The 23,990-nt window shown below is 54.7% G+C and overlaps 1 protein-coding gene across 13 annotated transcripts in view; it reads right to left on the bottom strand.

Moving 5' to 3' along the window:
- Window positions 1–23,990, bottom strand: part of CACNA1C (calcium voltage-gated channel subunit alpha1 C) — a 461,815-nt gene that overhangs the window by 77,785 nt on the left and 360,040 nt on the right. For all 13 annotated transcript variants that reach the window (XR_016037705.1, XM_088837459.1, XM_088837460.1 and 10 more), the window contains exons 10-13: window positions 15,113–15,203; window positions 10,189–10,215; window positions 1,539–1,699; window positions 500–725 (exon numbers count right to left, since the gene is read on the bottom strand). Coding sequence is in view for 12 of the 13 variants with exons in the window: in XM_088837459.1 (XP_088693585.1) it covers window positions 500–725; window positions 1,539–1,699; window positions 10,189–10,215; window positions 15,113–15,203 (505 nt within the window). In the remaining variant the exon portion in view is untranslated. The remainder of the gene's footprint in view (window positions 1–499; window positions 726–1,538; window positions 1,700–10,188; window positions 10,216–15,112; window positions 15,204–23,990) is intronic.

Raw genomic sequence — 23,990 nt, 5'->3', positions numbered from 1 at the left:
TGGTTTCTTGGCAGTAGTTTCAGATTAGAGATAGATAAATTTTTGATAAAAATAGAATGAACATTAAGATACTATGATAATACCTGGGAGCAAGAATTCTTTTCTATAGGAATTAAAAAAAAAAAAAGACAAAGCCCCAAGCAGGTGGGGTTTTGAGAATTACTTAAAAGGCACCTGAAATGTCACATTAAAAATAGCTTTGGGCAAACCCCAGGAGGAGCAAGCAGAGTCACTCAAAAATCCTTTAAGTCCTGTCTCTGGAGATGGACAGGAGAGTTTATAAAGTAGAGAAACTGGAATCCTTACACATCGAAAAACTAAGATCATGGCATCCGGTCCCATCACTTCATGGCAAATAGATGGGGGAAAAGTGCAAACAGTGACAGACTTCATTTTCTTGGGCTCCAAAATCACTGCGGAGGGAGATTGCAGCCTCGAAATTAAAAGATGCTTGCTCCCTGGAAGACAAGCTTAGGAGGGGAGAGGAGGGCACACGAACCTTGTGATCTTAAATATCCGCAGGAGACGCACGCAGCGCAGCACGGAGATGCCCAAGGGCGACATGATCTTGGTCTCCACCAGGATGGTCTCCAGGATGCCGCCGCACACGATGAAGCAGTCGAAGCGGTTGAAGAGCGACACGAAGTAGGCCTGCAGGCCCAGGCTGTACATCTTGAGCAGCATCTCCGCCGTGAACAGGGCCAGCAGCGCCTTGTTGGCCGTGTCTGCAGGGGCCCCATGGGGCAGAGCAGAGGAGGTGAGGGTGGGGTTCCCTGCAGGACAGCCCACGCTGGGTCCCGTACACGGCCCTCCCACTGTGACTTGTCTAGTTGCAACCTCAGCACACGTCCAGCGATGCCCCCCAACCTGAGTCCCCCCCCACCCCACAGCGGCTCTCCAGGCAGCCCAGCTGCTGTCATGCCCATTTTCCAGACACAAGAAGTGAGGCTCGAGGGGCTGCCATCTGTCTGCTCAGACCCACCAGCCACAAGCGGGAGCTGGGGGGGTCCTTGTCTGCCCTCGTCACTGGGAGGAGATGGGCCCTCCCAGGTTCCGGGAGACTCCCTGGGGTCCAGGCTGAGTCTGCCTGACCCTGGGGTTAGTACCCCAGCGAGGGGTGGTGGACTGACAGCCATGGAGGACAGGTCCCTGGGCTCAGGTCACCCTTGTCCTCTGCCTAGCTTTGTGCTCGCTGCCCCTCGCAGGTGCGGGCCGGCACACCTGGAGGCCGGGCCATGGCAATCCACGGGGGGTGACGGGTGGGCAGCTAAGGATCTGACAGAGCCAAGCAAGCCGCTGTTCCTGACGTGGTCTCCTGGACCCAGTGGCGGCCACCGGGACAGGGGGACTGCATTGCCGGCCTGGTGGGTCCCGTCTGTGTACAGTGAGTTGGTGGTGTTTTACTGGCTGGTGAGCTGCCAGGCCCTGGTGTGGCCGGGGTGACCCACTGTCCCCTCGTCCCTGGCCCTGCTCCCCTTGCCCACCCCCAGGAGAAAGTCCCATCAGCCTGAATAACAGGAGGGCTGGCGGCCTCTCACCTTGGACTTCCGTGAGCCAGTGGGGCTGGTTGTAGTGCTCAGAGGCGATGGTGAGCGTGTTGAGGAAAACCAGGAAGATGACCAGCCAGTAGAAGATGCTGGACTTCACAGCCGCGCGGCACTTCCTCCTGCAGAACCGATTCCACCGACGCCAGTAGCGGCTGGAAGGGGCAGAGGAGGGGGACGGGAGAGGGCTGCCGTGAGTTCAGGTCCCCCTCCTTCCCCTGAGCTGGCCCAGCCTCACCAAGGGCCGAGGGATCAGCATGCCACCGCAGTCACCAGCTCGTGGCTGGCAGTGTGGCCGGCAGTGTGGCCTCAGTGAGGGGATCGGGGAAGGGTGTCCTGCTCCTCTGGGACCATGGCCCCCTCATCTGTGACCCCAAGCAGGGTCAGCCTTGTGTGAGGGTCTGGCCTGACGCTGAAGGGAGGTGTCCTATTTTCATAACAATGGCATCGCTGGAAGGAGAGCTGCAAGTATAACTAGTAGCGCTGGTGCTAGTAACGGCTATCACTAGTGAACCCCGCGTCTGCCTGGTTCCACATCAGGCACTTCTCATGCCTTCTCCGAGTCTTTTTAAACAACTCTGCAGAGCAGGTGTTGTCCTGATTTTCAGAGGAAAGCCAAGGGTCCTTGAGTTTGGGCGCCTGGACTGACACCGGCTGGGGACAGAGTCAGCAGTGTTACCCACCCCCCACCCCCCAGCCCAGGTGCCCAGGCCTTGCTAGCTACCTCATCTATGGGGGTGGGAAGAGTCAGCAACAGAGCTTCTTGCCTTCACGGAGGGCTCTGTTCAGGACAATGGGTAGACTCCCCATATCTAACATGAGTTCACATGAAGCGCTGAAAGCTCATCCATGGGCTGCAGGACACTGGTCCCCCATGGCCTCTGGTTAGAGACTTTCATCAAACCCAGCTGTGCATAGAATCACATGGGGAAACTTTGTAACACAAACCCACCAGTATCCAGGCTCCAAATCCAAACCAGTTAAATCTGATTGTCTGGGGGTTGAGTAATTTTTAAATACCCCGCAAATACTGTTGGGCTTCCCAGGTGGCGTTAGTGGTAAAGAATCCGCCTACCAATGCAGAAAACACAAGAGGCTTGGGTTTGATCTCTAGGTCAGGAAGATCCCCTGGAGGAGGAAATGGCAACTCACTCCAGTATTCTTGCCTGGGAAATCCCATGGACAGAGGAACCCGGTGGGCTACAGTTCGTGGGGCCGCAGAGTCAGGCATGACTGAAGTGACACAGCACACACAAATCCCTTTGCTGTTTGTTAAGATTCCGGGTGGTTCTCTGTGTAACCACAGATGACAACCATGGAGCTGGAAGATCCCAAGGAAACACTCTCATTTTATAACTTTGGTGGATGGGTTTATAGCTTGTCCCCAATTTCATCCTCAATACTGAGAAAATATGCAGCTATATTTGGTAATTCTGTCAGCCAAACATTTAACAGATGCCCACACCGTGTGAGAAGGGAAGGGAAGGGAGTGCAGGGGAGACTGTGGGGCCCTGCCTCGAGAGGGGAGCTAGGTCTAGAAACCAAACAGCCAATGAAACAGCCATGTGGTCAAGGGTCAGCTCAGGGTTGGGATGCTCAGCTGGCCATTGGGCCGGAGATGAGGAAGGCCACAACTTCACTCATGCAAGGAGGACAATGAACTGACTGATTTTGGAGGCAGGTTAGCAGGCCTTTGACCCTGGCCTCGAATGCAGGGGAGAGAGAAAGGGTGGGAGGGGTAGGCCCAGTCACCAGCGTGGGACCCTTGCAGAGGAATGCCTGGAGGTACTTGCAGGTCATGTCTGTAGGAACACCCACTGGTTGCTGAGGACGGAGTCCCTACTTGTGGACAGAAAGGGGGTACTGGACACCTGCACTCATATCTGCACAATGTCCTCGGTCTCCAGGTCCCCAGACTCTGCTGTTAGGACCCTCCACCCACCCCATATGGCCTTCAGGAGAGCTTGACTTTGTCTGTATTTTTACTCTGTCATTTCTGTGGCTATGGTCCATGGGAAATCCTGCTGCCATGCCTCTGCTGGAATCTGTTCTGAGACTAGGAAGTGGGGCACATCTAAGGAGGCCTGGCTGCCCGGGAGCTGCAGGAGACCCTGGCTTGTGGCCTGCAGAGCAGGGAAGGAAGGGTTCTGACCTGACCCCGCCCTCCATCACCTCGGGGGCAGGGACGCCACCTCCAGGGAGCACCAAGCCTTGGCAGGGACAAATGGCTGCTGCTGGGGGAGGGTCACCACACGGAGAAGAAATGCCCGGAGGTCAGAATAATGATGGTTCCCAAGTGTGCTGTGGGCCTTCCGTTCCCCTAGATGGACTGTCAGGGAAGAGCAGGGGTGGGGTGAAGCAGGACAAGGCAATGGGGTGGTCTCTAGTGGTGGGGGCGGCCTCTGGGTGCTGGACTGCAGTGCTGAGGCATCTTCTCTGGCCAGGGCGAGACTCCACTTGTCTCCTGTGACTGAGGTGGGTAATACTATAGACAAAGTTGGGAGACATTTTTTCCCCCTGAAAAACAAATTTTCAGGACAAACTCATATCTGATCTTAAGTAGTGTCAGGGTAGCTCAGTGGTAAAGAAACTGCCTGCCAGTGCAAGAGACGCAGGAGATAAGAGTTCACCCCCTGGGTCAGGAAGATCCCCTGAAGAAGGATATGGCAGTATTTCCCAGTATTCTTGCCGGGAAATCCCATGGACAGAGGACCCTTGGTGGGCTGCAGTCAATGGGGTTGCAAAGAGTCGGACAGGACTGAGCACACAGGCGTGAACGACACACAAACTGACCCTTGCCACGGGCACTTGCCATCTACCTCTGCAAAGATTAAATCATGTGCTGCCGCAGCTGCTGACCTTCAGCACCCCTGCAAAGAGTTCTCTGTGGAGAGCAGAAATGAGGCCCTCTGTGCTCTGGAAAAAGTTGGCAGGACTGGTCGTGAGAAAGTTAGATATTTTCAGGAGATGGTTTTATGAGCCCACGTCTTACATCTCCTTATAGCTAGAAAAACACTAAAATCCTTCATGGTGACGTCTGCTCCTCGTGACTAGCAGTGACCTACAGATGACTAGCAGAAACCTGTAAAAAATGTGCGTTTGATTGTATGAACTCCCCCTTCACCAAAATCATGTATATATGGATCTTCCCCTGCCTCTTTGGAGCAGTTTCTCTGAGCTAGCTGAGATGCTGTCTCCCAGGCTATCGTCCTCACTTTGCCCCAAATAAAACTTAACTCTCACTTTGTGCATTTTTAAAGTGGGCAATAGCTTACATTGTAGTTGCAAAGAATGTGTTTTGAATAGAGACAATCTGATTTACAGAAATCACCCATAACTGATTCAGAGGTTAATGGAATTGTGGCTGCTTTCTTCCGGGGTTTGGAGGAAATAACTCCACCTCTGTCTCATACTGATGAAAGCTTGACTAAGTTCTGTTCCCAAGTCTGGGACTGGTGGACACAGGTGCCACGTGCTGGGGGCCTGTCCTGGGGGTCTGGTGATGCTCTGGTTGGATCCCCAGTAGCCACTGTGACTGACGGTCAGGGTGGCGCCCATGGAATTGTGTACTCGCGTGACAGCCACTCAGGAGAACCACGTGGGCTTGGGCTGGGGTGGGGGTGGAGTAATTACTACCCAGCGAAAGTATTTAAAGATAATTACACACCTCCCACTCTTCAAAATATAGCTTTGCTTGACAACTGGTTTCCTGGCAACGCTTCCTACTGTATAATAAATGTAATAGTTTATTAGAACGTGTAAGTTTATTTGTGTGTTTACATGTGCACGGAGAATATAGAGATTAAATGATAAACCAAGGGGGAGGAATTCACCTGCTACTCACGATCCCTCCGCTCTCTGGAAAGTCATCTCCTCTAGAAGTGGAACTTTCCGGGTGCAGACCCAGGGGGCACAGTGGGCCTGGACGTATCCTCTCTCATGTCTCCTCACCTGTGTATCAGTGGTCTCACCAGACAACTCTGCTTGACATGGTTGTCCCCCCACCAAGCCTCTTTTTTTGGGTCCCAGCATTGCTTCAGGGCTTGATGGGGGGCCCACCTTCCCCACGATGCACTTTTCTAGGTGTCCCAGCCTTGGGGCTCCAGACACACTTCCTGTCTATGTTACTCACTTGGCTACACACTCAAGAGGCATTTGTTAAGCATCTACCCCAGTTGGGTACTACATATTCAGCAGTTAACTCACGTGGTTGACGGACCCCAAGGGAGCTGGGTGCCAGGCGGGCTTAGTAGGTGCCTCGGGGGAAGGCCTCCCAGCCTGTCGTGGGCAGCCAGCCAGGCTCCACAGAGGACACGATGCCCCTTTCCTGTAAGTCAGTACGTTTAACGTGTGGTTCCTGCCTCTCCACCGAGATCGAGATCACAAGGTCCTGAGATTGAGGGGCAGAGTCCTGCCCTTTGTGATGGATCCGTAGCTCCCCTGCCCCCCACACCCCCACAGCAGGAACACTGGGTGGGCAGGCAGGTAGGGCAGCAGAGACAAGCTGCGCACAGACTTGCTCACTGCCTGTGTGGACAAGGCTTAAGACCGCAGGGCTGGGGTCAGGAGGAGAGGGGGTGGTGCTCTTGGAAGAATCTGCCTGTCACAGAATTCTAGACAAGCATCTAGAACAGGAGACACCAAACGGTGGACACTTGGGGCTCTTTCCAGAGAAAAGAGTGGAGAACAAGCAACCCGAAAACGCCTACATTTAATTATTTTATACGAAAGTAACCTAAAAATGGGCTATTAGGATGGGCAAATTTGGGCATGTGCCTTGTTGTTGAGGGGATGGCAGAGGTAAGGGGGAACTTGGGGGCACATTTCTCTGAAGATGAGACAGGTTTCCAAACATCAGACCCTGAGGAGTTCACCTCAGATCCTGAGGAGTTTGCCTCAGACCCAGAAGCGTTCACCTCAGACCCCCGAGGGGTTCACCTCAGACCCAAAGGGGTTCACCTCAGACCCCGAGGGGTTCACCTCAGACCCCTGAGGGGTTCGCCTCAGACCCAGAGGGGTTCGCCTCGGACCCAGACCCTGAGAGTTTCACCTCGGACCCCCGAGGGGTTCGCCTCAGACCTCCGTGTCTCCCAGATCCAACCCCAGCACATTGCTAGGCTAATCCCTTCAAACCGAGAAGACCTCAGAACATTTTGTTCTGTAACAGCTGAAGTCCTATTCTGAGCCCCAAATATCACAAAATTCCTTATTATAACTAATTCCTCAAAGTAGAGACTTGGCTTACCAAGAAAATACTCTAATATTGCCCAAATATTGTAAGTCCATTAATTTGCCAGAATGTCCCTAAAACCTCTGCTCTAATATTTCTTTTAAAAATCCTGTGATTTTTGTACCCTTGTCTTGCAAATAGAATAGGCCATTTGTAGGTCAGATTCTAATATGTGTCATTGTTAAACTGAGAAAATGATCAATAATTTTTTTTTTAAACCTCAAATTTCAGATTCCCTACTGGAGTAGCACAGGCTTTCCCCCGTTTACGAGGCTGCTCCTGAGTTGCGGAAATTCTCTCCCCTTCTTTCCCTGGTACTGTGATTCTCCTGCATCTCCTACTCCACTCCAGTTGCCACCGTCAGACAGACAGAGGCTGTGAGGATGGAGTTTTTCCGCGTCTGCTCCACAGAGGCTGCTCAGGGTCGACCTTGGTGATTCGGGGGCATTTTCAGCCCATTGCCAGCTTTGCTATTCCCTCAACAGACCCAGCATCAGACTGTAAGATGCGGATGAGGTAGCTGCCATCTGACCCTGCAGGGCCACACTGTCTGGTGTTGGAGCCCCTGGCCACGTGTGGCTGCTGTGCACGCGGCCAGTCCAAACCGGATGTGCAGTCAGTGTAAAGGGCACACTGGACTTCGAAGATTTAGTAGAAAGATTAATATAAATGAATATATCATTAATTTAAAGTATTAGTTACATCTTGAAATGACGTTTCAGGTGCATTGGCTTAAATAAAAATATCTTATGATTAATTTTACCTGCTCCTTTTCACTTTTTTAACGTGGCTGGTAGAGAGTTTTAGAAAGGGTGGAAGTGGCTGGTATTGTGTTTCTGCTCAGTAGCTGTGCCGTGGACCCCTCCCCTGACCCCAGGCACAGTCAAGAAGAAACAGTTTTGGAACCCTAGGCAGGACCTCATCACAGGGTGCTGCCTGGGTCCCGGGCATGGGTCTTGACTTGGCCATGCATGAGCCACATGGCCCCGTGCCTCTTGGCCACAATACCCTCTCCTGAACATGGATTTCTTGATGGTGTCAACCTACTGCGAATAAGCCTTTGGGGATGAACACAAAGCCTTCTCTCTTTATTTCTGCTGCATCTTGAGTTGTAGCTGCTGGGGGAGGAGCCCTTCCTAGAGGGGCATCCAGGACAAGCAGGTGAGCCTTGTCTCAAAGCCATGCAGAGTCTAGGGATGTGGGGCCTCTGTGTCCCCTCTTCTCCAGGAGCATGGCCTACACCCTTGAGCACTGGACACAGAACGCCCTCCGTCTCCTGGGCCATCTCCTTGCCTGGAGGCTTTGGAACTGTCAGAATACAAAGTGTTTTCTGAGCTTTGACGGTGAAACAGAACTTCGCTTTGAGTCTGTGTCAAGCATAATGCTGTTCTGGGGCAGGACAACCCATCCATCCCTCCCCAAGAGATACCTGCTGCCCCTCTAGGGCAGGACAGCCCATCTGTCCCTCCCCAAGAGATACCTGCCACTCCACCAGGGCAGGACAACCCATCCATCCCTCCCCAAGAGATACCTGCTGCCCCTCCAGGTCAGGAAAGCCCATCTGTCCCTCCCCAAGAGGTACCTACTGCCCCTCCAGATGCCGGAGAAGCAGTGATATCTGGGTATTATGGAGAGAAAGGATTTGCTACATTCTCAAGCTCTCTCCTGTGACAGGATCTGGGCCTGGGAGACTTGAAAATAAGAGTGAAATTGCTCAGTTGTATCTGACTCTTTGCGACCCCATGGACTGTAGCCCACCAGGCTCCTCCATCCATGGAATTTTCCAGGCAAGAGTACTGGGATAGGTTGCCATTTCCTTCTCCAGGGGACCTTCCTGGCCCAGGGACTGAACCTGGGTCTTCCACATTGCAGGCAGACGCTTTACCGTCTGAGCCACCAGAGATCTATTTTAGGGAGACTTGACTTCAGGCTTTTTATGTAAAGGAGGTCTCAGCTTGAGAGGAAGTGGAAGGAGACAAAGCCTGTGTTTTCCAGCCCCAGTGGAACAAGGAGCAGAAGGTGGGAGAGGAGAGGGTCCCTTACCAGCGACCCAGAGCCAAGCGTTAGAAACACCGGGATAGTCATAGAGAGGCTGGGACACTGGGGCCAGAGATGCTTCTCCTGGCTGGGGCATGGGGTCTGTGGGTGCCTGGGGGGCACCAGCCTTTAGCCTAGAGCTCTACCCAGGCAGGTGCAGGTGGTGATAGGTGGCAGGAACATGGGCCAGCGCCTGGTTCCTGTGGCCCATCCATGGGTTCAAAGAGCCTGGGGGCCAGAGAACAGAGTCCTCACTGAGCCCCTGTGTACTTCCAAGATCTTGAAATCCTAAGCCCGCTTTTCCACCCTGGAGAGGAGCTGGGTAGAGGGAAGAAGAGGGGCTAAACATTCAGCTTCAGGGACTTGGGCTGCTCTGCTTGGCTGGACTAAAATCTAATGCTGTCTCTGCTCTTGCTGGGGTTCCCAAGGTGGCTCAGATGGTAAAGAATCCACCTGCAATGCAGGAGACTTGGGTTCGATCCCTGGGTTGGGAGGGTCCCCTGGAGAAATGCATGGCAACACATTCCAGTATTCTTGCCTGAAGAATCCCATGGACAGAGGAGCCTGGCGGGCTACAGTCCATGGGGTCATAGAGATTCTGACACGACTGAAGCGACTTAACACACACGCACACATGTGCTAGCTACGCAGCAAGTGAGGCTGGGACAGCAAGACTAGATCGATTACAAAACATAATCGATGTTTTCTGGCTCATGCAAGCTTTGTGAGAGTAAATTCCCATGCCCATCCTCACATCCGACACAACCAGGGGATGCCCTGCCGATAGTCAGGCGCTCAGTTTGGCTCCATGCAAACCACACTCTGGAGGCTTGTGGAACGTATTGGGGTTGCAGGAGCCCACATGGTGAGGGTGGTGACAGAGGTCTGAATGGAGTGATGCGGGGAGGGAGGGGAGTCTATAGAAGGTGTCGAGATGCAGTGACAGCCGAGCTTCTCAATGGGAGCCCAGCTTCTCCAGGGGGCTGGGACACCATGATTTGGGTGGAAGAAGGGCTCCACGCAGAAGCCTCGACGTGTAAGAGACAGGATGGGGGACACAGGCAGTGGGGCTGGAGGGGCAGACAGGGCGAGGACGGCCCTGCGGAAGGCTCTGAGACAGCGCTGATGGAACCCGCATGCCCTCACCTCACCAAGTCCTGTAAACGCGGCTAAGAGCGGCAGAGAGCGGTGCGTGGCACTTACCTCAACTGGACTTCATCTTACAAGGGAGGGAGACACAGACTCTCACAACCTCCCGGCTGGTGCCGCCACGAACACTGAGTCACCAGACCCCGAGCCCTGCCTCAGGCACCCCCTCGCTCGGCCCCCACCCAGGGGGACCCCCGGGGCCCAGCAGGAGAGGAGTGTCCCACTCACCTGAACTTGGACTTGGAGATCCGGTGGCTGAAAGGGAAAGAGGAGACGTTAGCAGGCGACACACGTTTGCCTCGATTCTCAGACGCTCCCGGGTGACCACGCGGGTACTGGAAGGAGCGGCTTCAGGGAGAGAGCTCTGTGGTCAGCACCTCCTGGTGCTCGAGGGCTTGAAGCCGAGACACAGGGCCGGTCCAGCCCAACCTACAAATCGAGCGTCTTCTAAGTGGAGACACGGTCCCCAGAGCTCAGCGCTGTGTCCTCAGACCTTCAGCTGGGCTGGCCACGGGTTGGGGCCTCTCTCTGAGGACTGTGTGGAGGACAGGAGCCCCTGCTGCAGACACGGCCTTTGGCAGCTGGATTGCAGGCGGAAACGGGCCAGCTGAGACCCAGCACCCTGAGAACAGAAGCCTGAGGGCTGAGCCTGGGCCTGAGGACACGGCTGGGCTCCCGAGCACAACCCCTGATGTTGACGGTGGTGTGTGGCCCTGAAGACCTGGACCCTCGTGGGCAGGAGCATGGCGACTGTGCAGGTGGCTGACTCGAGGGTCACTGTGGTGTGGGGGTGGGTCAGGAACCTTCCAGGAGGCTCTGAGGCCTGTGGGAGGGTGGCTGGGGCAGAGAGCATGCAGGCAGTTGAGACACGTCAGTCGAAGGCCGAGTGTCAGGACGGCCCAGGTGTCTGGGGAGTGATTGCTGGTCAGGCCATGGGCTGGGGGACACAGATGGCTCGCCCAGTTCAGCACAAAGCGAGCTCGGCTGTGAAGCAAGAAAACAACCCCTCTTGTTATGTTTCATTAAAAAAATCTAAGCCAGAAGATGTGACAGGTGGCAGAGCCATTGTGCGTGAGATAATTATATCTCCTGGGACTGAGAACCTGAGCCAAGAGCCTTTAATGCTCCAAACCACCAGCTAATAACTGATCCCACTGAAGATGCTGGCCGGGGCGCAGGGTCTAGTCACACGGCCGAAGGGCGAGGCTACGGTGCAGGGTCCAACCACATGCCACACAGCCCAAGGACAAGGCTGGACCCCTGTTTAATGGGGAAGCAAGTCGACCAGCTGTGCTGGGCGGTGGTCAGTCAGGGGTCCCTCCTCCAGCCCGGCCTGGCTTGCTGTGCAGCTGACCCCTCACTGTGGAAACGAGCCGAGGTGGGTGGCCATCAGCCTGGCCGCTCTGCAAAAGTGCCGGGAGATCCCAGGGGTCCTCTCACGGTCCATACAGTGCAGACCATGTGCCCTCCCTGTAAGGCTCCCTCTCAGGCCGATGGATCACAAGCAAAAGAGAGTCCCTAAAGGGCCCTGTCAGGGGCAGCTGAGGTCAGAGTGTCCACGTCTCCCAAGGCAGTGACTCTGGGACTCGGGCAAGGGCGGACCAGGGCTCCTGTTGGAGATGAGTCCCCAGGTAAGTGAGGTCACTGGTTGTGGCTCCTTCCTGGGAGTTCTGGGATGTTCTGAGGAGGAGGACGTGGACGGGACTTTCTCTCCCCCAGGGTCCCACGTCCTGACGAGGGACCGCGGATGCCACACTGAAGCCTGACTGCTGCTCTTGGGTCGTGAGCACCGTTCCACAGGCTCGCTGGGTCCGTAGCTCTCTCTCCCTTTAAGCACCAAATTACTTGAACCTCTCAGGTCAGAAGGGGGTCCTCGGGGGCAGGTGTTTGGAGACAAAGGAGAGCCCAGCTCTTGGGGAGCCAAGGGCCTCACGCTCCCCATGCAGGAAGGTCAGCACGCTTCACAGAACCAGAGGGACGTGGTCTCTGCTGTCCTCGAGTCCTGGGCAGTGACCACTGGCTCTGGGTTTAGGGAGCTGGTTATCCTGCTGGTGGGCAGGCTAGTGGAGCACCTGTGGGCACTGTGCCCGCCCCTCACCCTGTGCTCTGGCCATGTGTCAGGTGCCTCCTTCTCATGGGCTTCAAGCCCTCAATCCCCTCAGGTCCGCAGACCCTGGAGGCCCCAGAGCTCCAGACCCCACTGGGGACCACCTGTTCAGATGGCGTCGGGCTCCCCTGGTCCCTGCTCTGCAAGGGTGATTCCCATCCCGTGTTTTATGTGGACTCCTGAGGAGCGGCAGGTGGAGGACCGAGGACTCGCACCTGAGGCCCCAGCTGCCTCCTCTGTCCAGGCCTCCAGGACGTGCCTCCCCGGGGGCCGGAAGCAAGAGACGCTCAGTTTGCGTTTGTCATGCTTGGTCACATGTTTGAACTTCTTGGGAGCGCCTTCCACAGTTAACCTCTCGCCGTGTTAGAGTCTAGAGTCCTGGACGCCTGCCCGCTGCTGTGTTTGGAACTGTCCTTGCCTGAATCCTCCCAATCTGCTTGAGCATAAGTCGGAAGGGCTGTGGCCTCCACTCGGCCCTGAGGTCTTGGCCTCCTCTCGGGGCCTCTCCAGCCTTGACCTCCTGGGCCGTCTGGCACCCCTGAGCTCATGCCTGTGGTGAGGTGTACACCATTTGTGGTGTCAGAGTTGGAAGCTTGTTTCTGATTCTTCCTTCTTGCAGATCTGTGGGCTTTGAGACCAAAGGGAACTTGCACGCCACCTGGGCTGGGGCCTGCAGTTTAACACAGTGCAGCCTGCTTCTCTCATGGCCACTCTCCCACGGAAGTTGCCTCCCGAACGCTTATGCCAAATCACAGTGATGCCCAGTGTCACTTCCACACCAGGCTGTGAGTTCCGGGGGGGTGGTGTCACTATAGTCTCAGGCTCCGTGTCCCTACAGCCTGGCAGCGAGCGGGCGTGCTGCTCAGATGGGGTACAAACGAAGAGCTCAGGCTGGACATCCCTCCTCCAGTGGCCTCCAGGCCCGTGCTGTCTGGTCTCCCGGCAACTCTCCACCTGTTTACTTGCTCTTTTACTTCTAAAAAAGTGTCTAAACACTTCCCACCCTCCCGCCCCGGTGAACAGCCTTGGTGTCAGTGCCATGTAACCGCATCCTTCATTTCTAAACTGAGGCCTCTAGCGTGTGGCCCAGAGTGGAAGCCTGGCTCCCACACCTTGCAGCCCCGCCGGTGACTTCAGTGTCCATATCTTTTCTGTCTTCAGATTCAATGATGGCTACCTCCTCTCATCCCCTCCCTTATCTGTCTGCCCCCTCCCCACAAAACATCACCTTGTGGTCCCTTTCTGTCTGCCTCATCCCCTTGGAACCATCTTTAGCGAGGCCTCTCATGACACAGAAACCCTCATCCTGCTACTTAGGCTGTTTGTTTTCAGCTTCAGAAATGCTGGCCTCTCCCTGCTCATCTCACTTGGCTTCAGCCCCAGGCGTTAATGCCGTGTCCCCACCAGGAACACTGATGGTCTTCTCCCATGGCTGTCTGAAGCCACTGGGGAAAGATGGCAGTTTATGAAGGACACACTATAATTCTGGTGCTGGGGCCAGGCACTTTATCTGCACACAGTAGGAGCACAAACACGGGTGTTTATGGGAACCGCCATTCATTTCTGCCAAGTCCTGGAGGCTTGCACGGCACGTCCTGAAGATGTTAGCCCCCTCCGTGGGGACAGGTTTGTGGGTGCCAGCATCCTGGTCTCCCTTGGCCTGTCACCTGGGCCCAGAGCCAGAGGGCAGAGTCCTCATCACCTTCCCCCCTGGGCCCAGAGCCAGAGGGCAGAGTCCTCATCACCTTCCCTCCGTCCCTTTGGGGACCTGCCATTCAGCTTCTCCACCGTGGCGGGCCAGGCCATGTCCACGATTCTGAGAGCTTGTTTGTGTGGTTCTAACAGGAGGTAAGAGGGGAGGGTTCACCCTGCTGCTTTGAACGTAATTAGCCCCGTATTTTAACAACAGTTTGACAATAACTGCTTCCCCACGTCACTGAAACTCGGCAGCATGGATTCCCTGGTGCTGCTGTTGGGGGGAGTGATGGCAAGGCCCGTGTACCCTGGAAACCGTCTGTTCCTGCTCCCCACTTGCTTGAAGGCTGGCCTGGCTCAGATGAGAGGCACCCACAGGGGGACCGCCTCACGAGGGCCGGGGTCACCCAGATACGAAGACATTTCAGGGGAACAGGTCAATGAGGACACTGTTCCCGTGACGGAGCGACTCAGACACTCAGCTGACGTGGGGCTGGTCCTCCTCCAAGCCCTCCGTCTGTTGTTCCTTTTAGTTTCCAGGGTGAATCTTACATCCCTGGGAACAGGGGAAAGCAGCCCCCACTTTCCAAGGTGCAGCCTGGCAGGTGTAGGAAGCCCCACCCTCAGGGTCAGCCTGACCCCCGATGGAACCCAGCTTAGTTTGTGGACTCTGCTTTTTGAGACTCTGAGAATGGAACCCAGCAGTGTGCTTATTTTTAGCAGTTAAGCCATTTTCCTTTCATTTCTTGCTGGGGGACATCTCCTAGGGCCTGCTGGTGTCCATTTCTAGGACAGAGCTGAAGTGATGGTGACCATCCGTGCGTGCTGTCCCTCCACACACCTGGCCCAGCCCTGGGCCCAAGTCTGCTCAGGAAGCTGGGGGCCAGGGCTCAAGTTAGGGGAGGTGGCCACTTGCCTGGCTGGCACTGGTGAACTTTCATAGCTGAGTCTGCATAACAGACAACCGTGCTCCTTTCCCCGGGTGGATAACTCAGAGCCATAAGTAAGACCACCTCTCCCAGAGGATTTTCTTTCCCCTTGGCCTATCCCCTGGGTCACATTTATCAGAAATGAAAGGGTGCTTAGCAGGACCCAGGCAGGGACCCTCACAAAGCTGATCTGGAGAAACGGGGTGAGGGCCTGGGAAGAAACAGACTTCAGGGCCCCCTAAACACATGTACTGCGCCACCCCCGCAACAGACACACACTCTATTTCCCTGATGGGATGGAAAGGGGCTCAAAATCCAAAGTCAAACTCCTGGGACGTGCAGCATTGCAGAGCAGCCCGCAGCCAGGGCCGTGCTGCCGACCCCCTCCCGGGCCCGCGGGCCCGCTCTGGAGACTACTCACGCCAGCCTGGCTCCGCAGCTCTCTCCCTCAGTGTCCCCTCCAGCCACGTTCTCCGTGTTGACAGACTCGGTCTCACTGGCGGGCATGCTCACTGCAGGGGTGCGGAGGGAAGGAGAGAGGGGTTAGTCTGCAGCCCGGGCGGGAGGGGAGCCCTGGCGGTGTCTGGCAGCTCTGCGGTCCTGACTGATGCACCCGCAGCCTGTCTACGGTGACCCTTGCCGCCCAGGACACTCTAAGTGGGACGGTGGGAGGGGACCCCCGAGGATGCCCTTCTCAGCCCCTCCTCTACCATCAACTCCGTGCCCTCGGACAAGCTGCTCCTACTTCCCCTTTGCATCCATTCCTCCATATAAAAAGAAGAGCTTTCATGACAATATTTTATTTTTCTGATTTCTTTCCAGCCCCCTATTCTAAGGGGCTTTGTCCCCACGTTTAGGGTCCAGTCTGTCGGTGGAAAGGGTGTCTTTGACAAGGGTGTGGGCTGCTCGATGGATCAGAGGAGGATCTGCCCCTTGGCCTGAGTCCTGCTCACTGGGTTGATTCCGTCCAGAGTGGAGGCTGACACAGAGCTCGTGGGGAGCAACCGTGCCCAGCGCCACACTCAGGACTCAGTTCAGCCCTGCAGACATGGGAATGAGAAGCCTCTGTGTCAGGCCCACCAAACGATGGTGGGACACAGCCTGAAGACACACGTAGGGATACCACCTCCCCACAGTATCTCAGCGGGCCAGCCTGGGACACAGTCCATCCGACTCCACGATGGCTGACCCGCCCGGTCTGGCTCCAAGCTCCCCTGAGGTGGTGGGGCTGGATTTCCAGGGCGACTGGAATCTTCTAGCTTGGAGCCCAGGTCAGCGACTTAGAAGAAGAGACTTCTTTCATTGTTGTTGTTCGGTTGCTCAGCGGTGTCCAACTCTTTGCATCCCCGTGGACTGCAACACCCCAGGCTTCCCTGTCCATCACTGTCTCTAGGAGTTTGCTCAAGCTCATGTCCGTTGAGTCAGTGATGCCATCCAACCATCTCAACCTCTTCTATTACTATTTTTTATTCCAAATAAAAGTATATCCCCAAAGAATTCTTCTCCTTCTTTTCCAGCTTCTCTGACCCTTCTGCCATGCCACACACAGGGTCCTTCTCTCTCCCATCCTTGTTCTCTAGCACGGCCGCCACATCCTTGGTCTTGCCTCAGATCTGCTCGCAGTGCGGCGCCCTCATCCAGGGCAGGTCAGGAGCCCCAGCGGCCACAGAACCTGTGCTGGTGAAGGTGGGGCATCTGGGGACGTGGAACAGGGACCAGTACCCAGGGGTCTGCTGCCAGAACGGAACATGCCATCCAGATAAGTCTCCTGGTTGGGTGGGGGATGTTGCTGGATGTGGCTTCTTCCTTGGTTTCTTTCCTTTTGAATGAAGTCAAGGGGAGGTGAGAGACACAACTGAAAAGCCTGCGACTCCGTGAGCCTGACTCTCCTGCATCCACCTTTGAGTCCTCTTCCACAAACTCGGGTGTAAACAAATCCAGAAGTCATTGCAAGGGAGTCGCCCAGGCTTCTCGTCACAGGGCAGGGAGGTGAGGCCCAGGGGAGGGCCCAGTGCTGGCTCACACAGTGGTTGGGGGCTTGGACTGAAGCACAGGGGTCTCGGCCCCTGCGCTGTGCTCAGTTTGATGGCCCCTGGGCTGTACACCAGACGAGATGGGATTCCGACAGCCAGGCAGGCTCTGGGGCATCACAGAGAGTGGGGTGCAGTCACCTGGCGGTGCTGATCTCACTGTCTACAGCTGCACTGAGAGTGACTTTGACCTTGGCCAGTGACCTTCAAAGGGAAGGCCCCCTCAGGGGTCAGCCGCGGCAGTTATGTTCACTGACTTCACAGGCTGGGAGGGACAGCGAGATGGTGGATTTGGGTGGGATAGGCCACCTTCCCTTTGCACGCACATGCACACACACACACACATGCACACACACACCCCAGGAGAAGCAGGCTCCTGCCCTGCCCTGTGGGCACCAGCATGTGTTTACAGGCATGTGGTGTGGGCGACATCACCATGGGTTTCTGGGGGCGATTAAACCAAGCAACCAAGAAACTCTCCCTCCTTCTGGTCAAGCAGGCATGCCAGGTGCCTCCTTTCACAGATAAGACATCAGAGTCAAAAACCAGGAATAAGGCATGGGCAGAGCTCAGGTCAGCCTTGGGGAAAGAAAGAAATGGGACTCAGCGTCCACGCGGGACGTCGGGCTCACTTCTGAAAACAAAACTGAAGAAATGGTAAAAAGCAATAAACCAAAACACGTAAGAACACTTAACAAAACAGGACTCAAACCCCAGATCACATGAACTAACGACACCGGACCATGGATTCTGGGGAGAAGGAAGGACTCCTGCAGAAGTGTCATCTGCACCGGCAGATGGGGGTGACTTTGAGGAGAGGGGTTCCCAGGCAGGACCACCTTATCTCTGCTTGTTAGCGGGAATCCTGAAGACTAGATCATGAGAAGAAATGGATCAGGATGCGTTTCAACGTATGTAAAGGAGTCCATCCCAAATAGACTTATTTTCACAATATAAAGCTTAAAACAACTTTGATGGACCTGGAGGACATTATGCTTGGTGAAATAAGTCAGAGAAAGACAAATACTGTATGTTAGCACTTATACTTGGGATTTAAAAAATAAATGAATGGATATAACAAGAAGATCAAACCAGTCAATCCTAAAGGAAATCAGTCCTGAATGTTCATTGCCAGGACTGATGCTGAAGCTGAAGCTCTAGTGCTTTGGCCACCTGATGCAAAGAACTGACTCATTGGAAAAGTCTTTGATGCTGGGAAAGATTGAAGTCAGGAGGAGAAGGGGATGACAGAGGATGAGATGGTTAGATGGGATCACCGACTCGATGGACATGAGTTTGAGCAAGCTCCGTGAGTTGGTGATGGACCGGGAAGCCCGGCGTGCTGCAGTCCATGAGGTCACAAACAGTCAGACATGTCTGAGCGACTGAACTGAACTGAACAAGGGCAAGGGAGTAAGGGACTTCCCAGGTTATAGTTAGCGGTAAAGAACCCGCCTCCAATGTAGGAAATGTAAGAGACGCAGGTTTGATACCTTGGTTGGGGAGATCCACTGGAGGAAGGCATGGCAACCCACTCCAGTATTCTTGTCTAGAGAATCCCATGGACAGAGGAGTCTGGTGCGCTACAGTCCATTGGGTCACACAGAGTTGGACATGACTGAAGTGACTTAGCATGTACGCATGGACTCTTTTTCAGGTCCATGGTACTGGTTGTGTGATTACAGCAGGCATTTGGCGTCTCTGGGGGTTTCAGGGCTGCTCCCCTGGTCTGGTGTCTTGGGGTTTTTCTTTCAGCTGCTCCTCCGCCCAGGACCCAGGAGGCTGACCTTTGCAGACAGCCTGAATGACAGTGCCAGCAGAGCCCGTTTGGGGCTGTCACCCCTGGTGCCTGCATCGTTGTGAGCCTCCTCTTAAACTGCCCGGTTGTTGAATCCGTTTGCAGTTAGGACCTGACCCACATGCCTCCGGGCGCGGGCCGGGTGAGCAGTGTGAACCCACGGATGAGGGGAGATTTGCTGTCCAGGTGAGAGCAGGTGGAGCCGGGGACACGGCCCGAGTCCAGGGCCTTCCTGGCTCTGTCAAGCAGCATCCAGTGCAGCTGTACTCTGGTGACCCTGCAGGCTGACCTCCTGAGAGGCACCAGGGAGCCAGGGCATTCCTGAGGGCATGACTTGAGCCCTGGGCAGGACGGGACAGACATCCTGGGTGTGGTAACTGCCTCAGGACCCTCTTGGGGTGGGGGGAACCACGTCACATTTCATTTGGCTTTCTTTTTTCCTGCAGGAAAAGTAACTCGAGAGTTATCCCTCACTTCTTCTCTGCAGCTGGGGAGGTCCAGCCTGTGGCCACTCATCGTCAGAGGCTGTGGGGTATAGGAGCCTCCTCCCAGTCTCTGCCGAGCTCAGGCTCCTGCGAGCCTCCCTGGCACTGCACTGTGGGTCTAGGAATCACCAGTGCTACCCTAGCCTTGGCCAGGCCACGGAACCATTCCAACTAGGCTACATGATAGTCTGCGGCTCACGGTCTTCATCTCTTACAAGAATAAATTGATCAGAAACTGAGCTGACAGTCTCTTCCAAGGCAAAGAAAGAGACAGAGCAGGAGAGGAAAAGCAGATTGCAGACAAAAGAGCGAAGAGTTGGGGAGAGAGAAGGTAAGTGGTGTCAGCCACGGGGCCCGTCTGGGTGGAAGGTCATGCTGCCCCCAGAGCCTCCTTGGCAGCGTCCTGAGTGCCCGGGCCCCGCAGGGCCGCCTCCCCAGAAGCAGTTAAGACCTGGCTGATTCTAAGCCATTGGAAAGTAAACATAAAACAGGATTAAATATTAAGAAGCCAAACAAAGTGGCCTTATTAAAAAGGCACAGTGTAAGCACGACATGCTGTCGCAATAATTATTATTACCGCCATAAACCGGAGGAGGCCGAAACGCCTGCCCTTGGTCTGCAGCCGCCATCCGGAGGAGAAAACCAGGTCGCTGTGCTCCCAGCAGGCCATAAACACCCAGTGCTCCCAAGCAGAAAATCTCTCCCCACGGTCACGGCGCCACTGCGGCGGCCACCTTGGTTAGCATGGGGTGGGGGGACCGTGCAGCTGCACCAGACGGAGGGCTGCACTTGGGCACCCGGCTTCTCTTCCCACCCGGCCCCACCGTCCTGAGAGGTGAAGGGGCCGAGCTGGGCATCCTCAGGCCCTGGGGACGCTGGGCAAACAGGAGTGGCTGGACACCCTCCCCCCCAGCCCCTGAGGGACACAGCTCACTGCCACCCTCGGGGGTGAGAGAGGTGGTGATGGGGACCCTTCTGTAAAGGATGCCTCTGGAAACCAGCTGTTTTAGGCACAAAACTGCTTTTACGTTGGAGACGATGTTCTAGGTTCCAAGGCCAGGCTCAGCAGAGGGTCACCCATGTGGAGTGACATATGAGGGACAGAGAATGGCTGTGTCCCCCCAGTCCCTCTCCAGCCCAGCCGGAAGGTGTCCACCATGTCATCCTTCTGTTTTAGGGCCTTGGATTCTCTTGAGACAGACGATAGTAAGGCCAGGATCATAACAGCTCTACAGCAGGGTCATGATAACAGCTTGGTCTTCCATCACCTGCTACCTGCCAGTGATGTACCAGACCTAACTCAAGAATCAGAACAACTCTATGAGACAGTATATCGCCCCATTACATGCTCGCATTTCATAGATCAGGAAACCAAGGCTGAGAGAATGAAGCGGCTTATCCAAAGTGAGCAGAGCAGCTCATGAGATCTGGGATTTGAACCTCAGCCTATGTCAAGCCAAGTCTACCTTCAAGTACATCAGACAAATTCATGAAGCCCTTCCCGATCAGGAGAAGAGGCCTGTGGACGTGCTAGGGTCACTGGGAGAAGGAGAAGGTGGGCAGAGAGTATGGGTGAGGGGTCCCGGGAGAAGTCAGGTACTGTGCAACCCTACCCAGGGTGCCGCTGGGTCGGAGCCTGGGCACTGGAGCCAGTGGCTTGAGTTTGCAGCCTGGTTCTGCACTTTGGGGGCTTCCCTTGTGGCTCAGCTGGTAAAGAATCAGCCTGGCATGCGGGAGACCTGGGTTTGATCCCTGGGTTGGGAAGATCCCCTGGAGGAGGGAAAGGCTACCCACTCCAGTATTCTGGCCTGGAGAATTCCATGGACTGTGTAGTCTCTGGGGTCACAAAGAGTTGCACGTGGCTGAGCGACTTGCACTCACTCACTCTGCACTTTGGAGCTCTGAGACCTGGGGTCCCTCCTCTGTGGCTTGGTTTCACTGCCGAGGCCCACGTGTGTGGCAGGGCTAGAAGGGCAGATCAGTCCTTCCTTTGACAGTGGAGACCAGTGAGGTGTGGAGAGGCTCAGTGACTCGCCCAAGGTCACACAGCTAATTAGAGCTGGAGGTCTGGTCCCTTTTCCACCAGCCAGCTCTGCCTCCTTTTCTTGCCTGCCCTTTACTCACGTCACGGAGGGGCCAAAAGCCCACTTGGTCATCCTGGCCAAGCACAGGGCTGCCCTAGCTCCCCCCGAAGGCCCAGGCCTCACACTTGTGCCCTGCGTGCTGTCCACAGGGGCCTGCAGAGCTCAGGGTGTGCTCGCTCTCTTTCTTTTTGGTCTCCATCTTCTTCCCTATTTTCTGCTGCTCGTGATAACTTTGGCCTGAGTCAGATTCTCCAGGGAGGCCCTACGGGGGTCCAGCAAAATCCTGAAGGCCGTGGGCACCCACGGTGGGGCTGTCCTGATGACAGCACGGCTTCTTCATGAGGCTTCAGCCTCGCCTGCCCCTCAGCAGGAGAACAGATTTCAGCCTTAAACTGCAGGCGTTTATGAGAAGTGAGTCACTTTAGCTCCCAAAGCCGTGGTGCCTCAAGCTCCATAACTCCCTGAATGCATCTGCGGGCAGTGGGCAGCGCACCCATCAGCCACCCACTCCCTGCCACGTCCTCCACTTTGATTGACCATGCAGTTCTCCCTGCCGGTGCTGGTCGGGTTCTTCTGCACCCTGGTTCTCCCGATGATTTAATCGTCCACACCTTTCTCAGCAAGACCGCTCCAGAACCTGCTCTAGAATGCGCTCTAGACTGGAGGCCTTGCTCGCCTCCTGCATTGGTCAGGCCCCGTCAGGACCACATCCATGAGGGCGGCCAGAGGTCGAGTTCAGGGCCAGGGAACGGCTGAGCCCACATTCTGTGCAGATCCTGGGATGGTTCAGTGTAGATAAGGTGGTTAGGGGACACAGTCTCTGTCCCCAAACTTGTGACATCCATTTCTGGGGCTGCCCGAAATGATCCTCTTGGGAAAATGATCTGCACCTCAGTTTTTTCATCTAAAAAAAACCAGACAATATGGGGCTTTCCGGGTGGCTCAGTGGTAAAGAATCTGCCTGCCAATGCAGGAGACAAGGGTTTGAGCCCCGGTTTGGGAAGACCCCACACACCAAGGAGCAACTGAGCCCGTGCACAACTATTGAGCCCGTGTGCCCACGTGCCCTAGAGCCCATGCTTTGCAACAAGGGAGGCCTCTGCAGTGAGAAGCTGGTGCCCTGCAATGAAGAGCAGCCCTTACTTGCTGCAACGAGAGAAAAGCCCGCAGAGCACCGAGACCCAGCACAGCCAAAAACCAATCAGATTGGAAAAAAAAAGAGAGAACATAATACGGATCTTGGAGGGTTAAATGAGGATTAAAGGTAACACGGGTTAAAGCAATGCTTCTCTGTGTGTGCACATTGCCCAGACACCAGATGGACTTACTGGGGATGAAAAAGCAAAACTGCAGGCCCAAGAGAAGGACCTCAGGACCAGCTGCTGTGATCTGAACGGTCACCTGGAGTCTGAGTGCTGGTTGGTGATGGTGGACATGTTCTCAGCCGCTCCCCTAGGAGGGCTGCAGACTCCACGTTCCCTTTGGGGCCCTGGTTGTCAAGGTGGTCAGACCTTCATGAATATTCATGATGTCCCTACTGTGCGAGAACAATCACCTACTCTGACAGGGTCCCTGCCCTGGAAATGCTTAACAGCTTGTGAGAAGACACTTTGTAAAAACCTTGAACTGTTATTACACGCATGAAAAAAAAAAAAAAAGATTCAAGCAGGACTGAGAAAAGAGCTTTGCTCTTCTCCTTTGGTGCCCCCTTAATTCTCCTTTTTAACCTTCAACGGTAGGGTCTGCCAGAGACTGGGTTATATTCTCCCAACCCGCTCTCTGCCACGCCCGAGAGGCTGTGAGCACACCTGACCGCCTGTGGTCCACCGAGCCCTACTCTGGACACTTCTGTTGGGTCAGGACGACATCACGCAGGCCGTGGACCCTTTGGGATGGCCCTGCTATAGAGAGAGGTCTGCAGCTCATTTGGAAAGAATTTCTGCTTCTGTGAAGCAGGGAGACGAGTAGCAGAGTGATACGGGGCCTCGGTTCCAGTTTGCTTTTAAATAGATTTGGGGCTAAACATATTTTTTAATAGGCAACAATTGAGTTAGTCTAATGAGAAATGTCATCCCCTACTGCTGCCAGAGAAGCAAGCCGGTTCCATTAGAAGTAATGCTTCCTGGACAGATTAAGGCATGGAAAATCATCTTGGGTCGTCAACAATTCCCTCCAGTTTCACTGATCTGATTAGACTTAGCAAGGGAAAGAGGAATTTACAAATTAGAAGCCGTTCTCTATTTATTACCAAAATGGCTGCTTTCCACTCCGCCCAGGAGACGCAGCTGAGATCTCATTAAGTCTCTGCTTGTGATAACATTTAGTCCATAAATCTCCATCTCTACCAGTGAATGAAATGAGCGTTATGCCCAAGACCACACGACGGATGAAATCAAACCTCTGCCCCTTGAAAGGGAGTTGACCTTTTCAAGCCTTAAATGTATTCAGCTTTCCCGTCCTAAAGAAACAGCTGGAAAGTCACTCTGGGTCCTCTCTTAACCCTTTCTCAACTGCCTGTGTAGATAGCTAGCTGGCCTCGCTGAGAAATAAATAAAATAAAGATATTTCTGGTACTTCTCTGAATGTATTTGAAGAAAGGGGAGAAGCGGTTGGTACATGAAGAAAAACATCGAGAAGTAGTCTGTTGTCTTGCAGAAGTCAGAGAGAAGTGTTGAAAGACAAGAAATGGAAGATGACAAATTAATTGGTGTGTCTGATTCATTCCGTGGCCTCTGCGGGGCCAGCTATCCAGTCCTGTCTGGTTTTAGCCTGACACAGTGACAAGGCGGGTCCGGGTCACCTGTTCCCAGTGGCGACTTTCACCGATTTGCAGGCCTCCCACCGCTTCCCATGTTCACTGTTGGTTGATCTGCCGGGCTCTGTGACAGTTTTGGGGATGTGA

The sequence above is a fragment of the Moschus berezovskii genome, chromosome 6 (assembly GCF_049115385.1).
Source record: "Moschus berezovskii isolate FMDL1 chromosome 6, NW_MosBer_1.0, whole genome shotgun sequence".
NCBI lineage: Eukaryota > Metazoa > Chordata > Mammalia > Artiodactyla > Moschidae > Moschus > Moschus berezovskii.
Note: the sequence above shows the minus strand (reverse complement) of the source record. Positions and strands in the feature narration are given on the sequence as shown.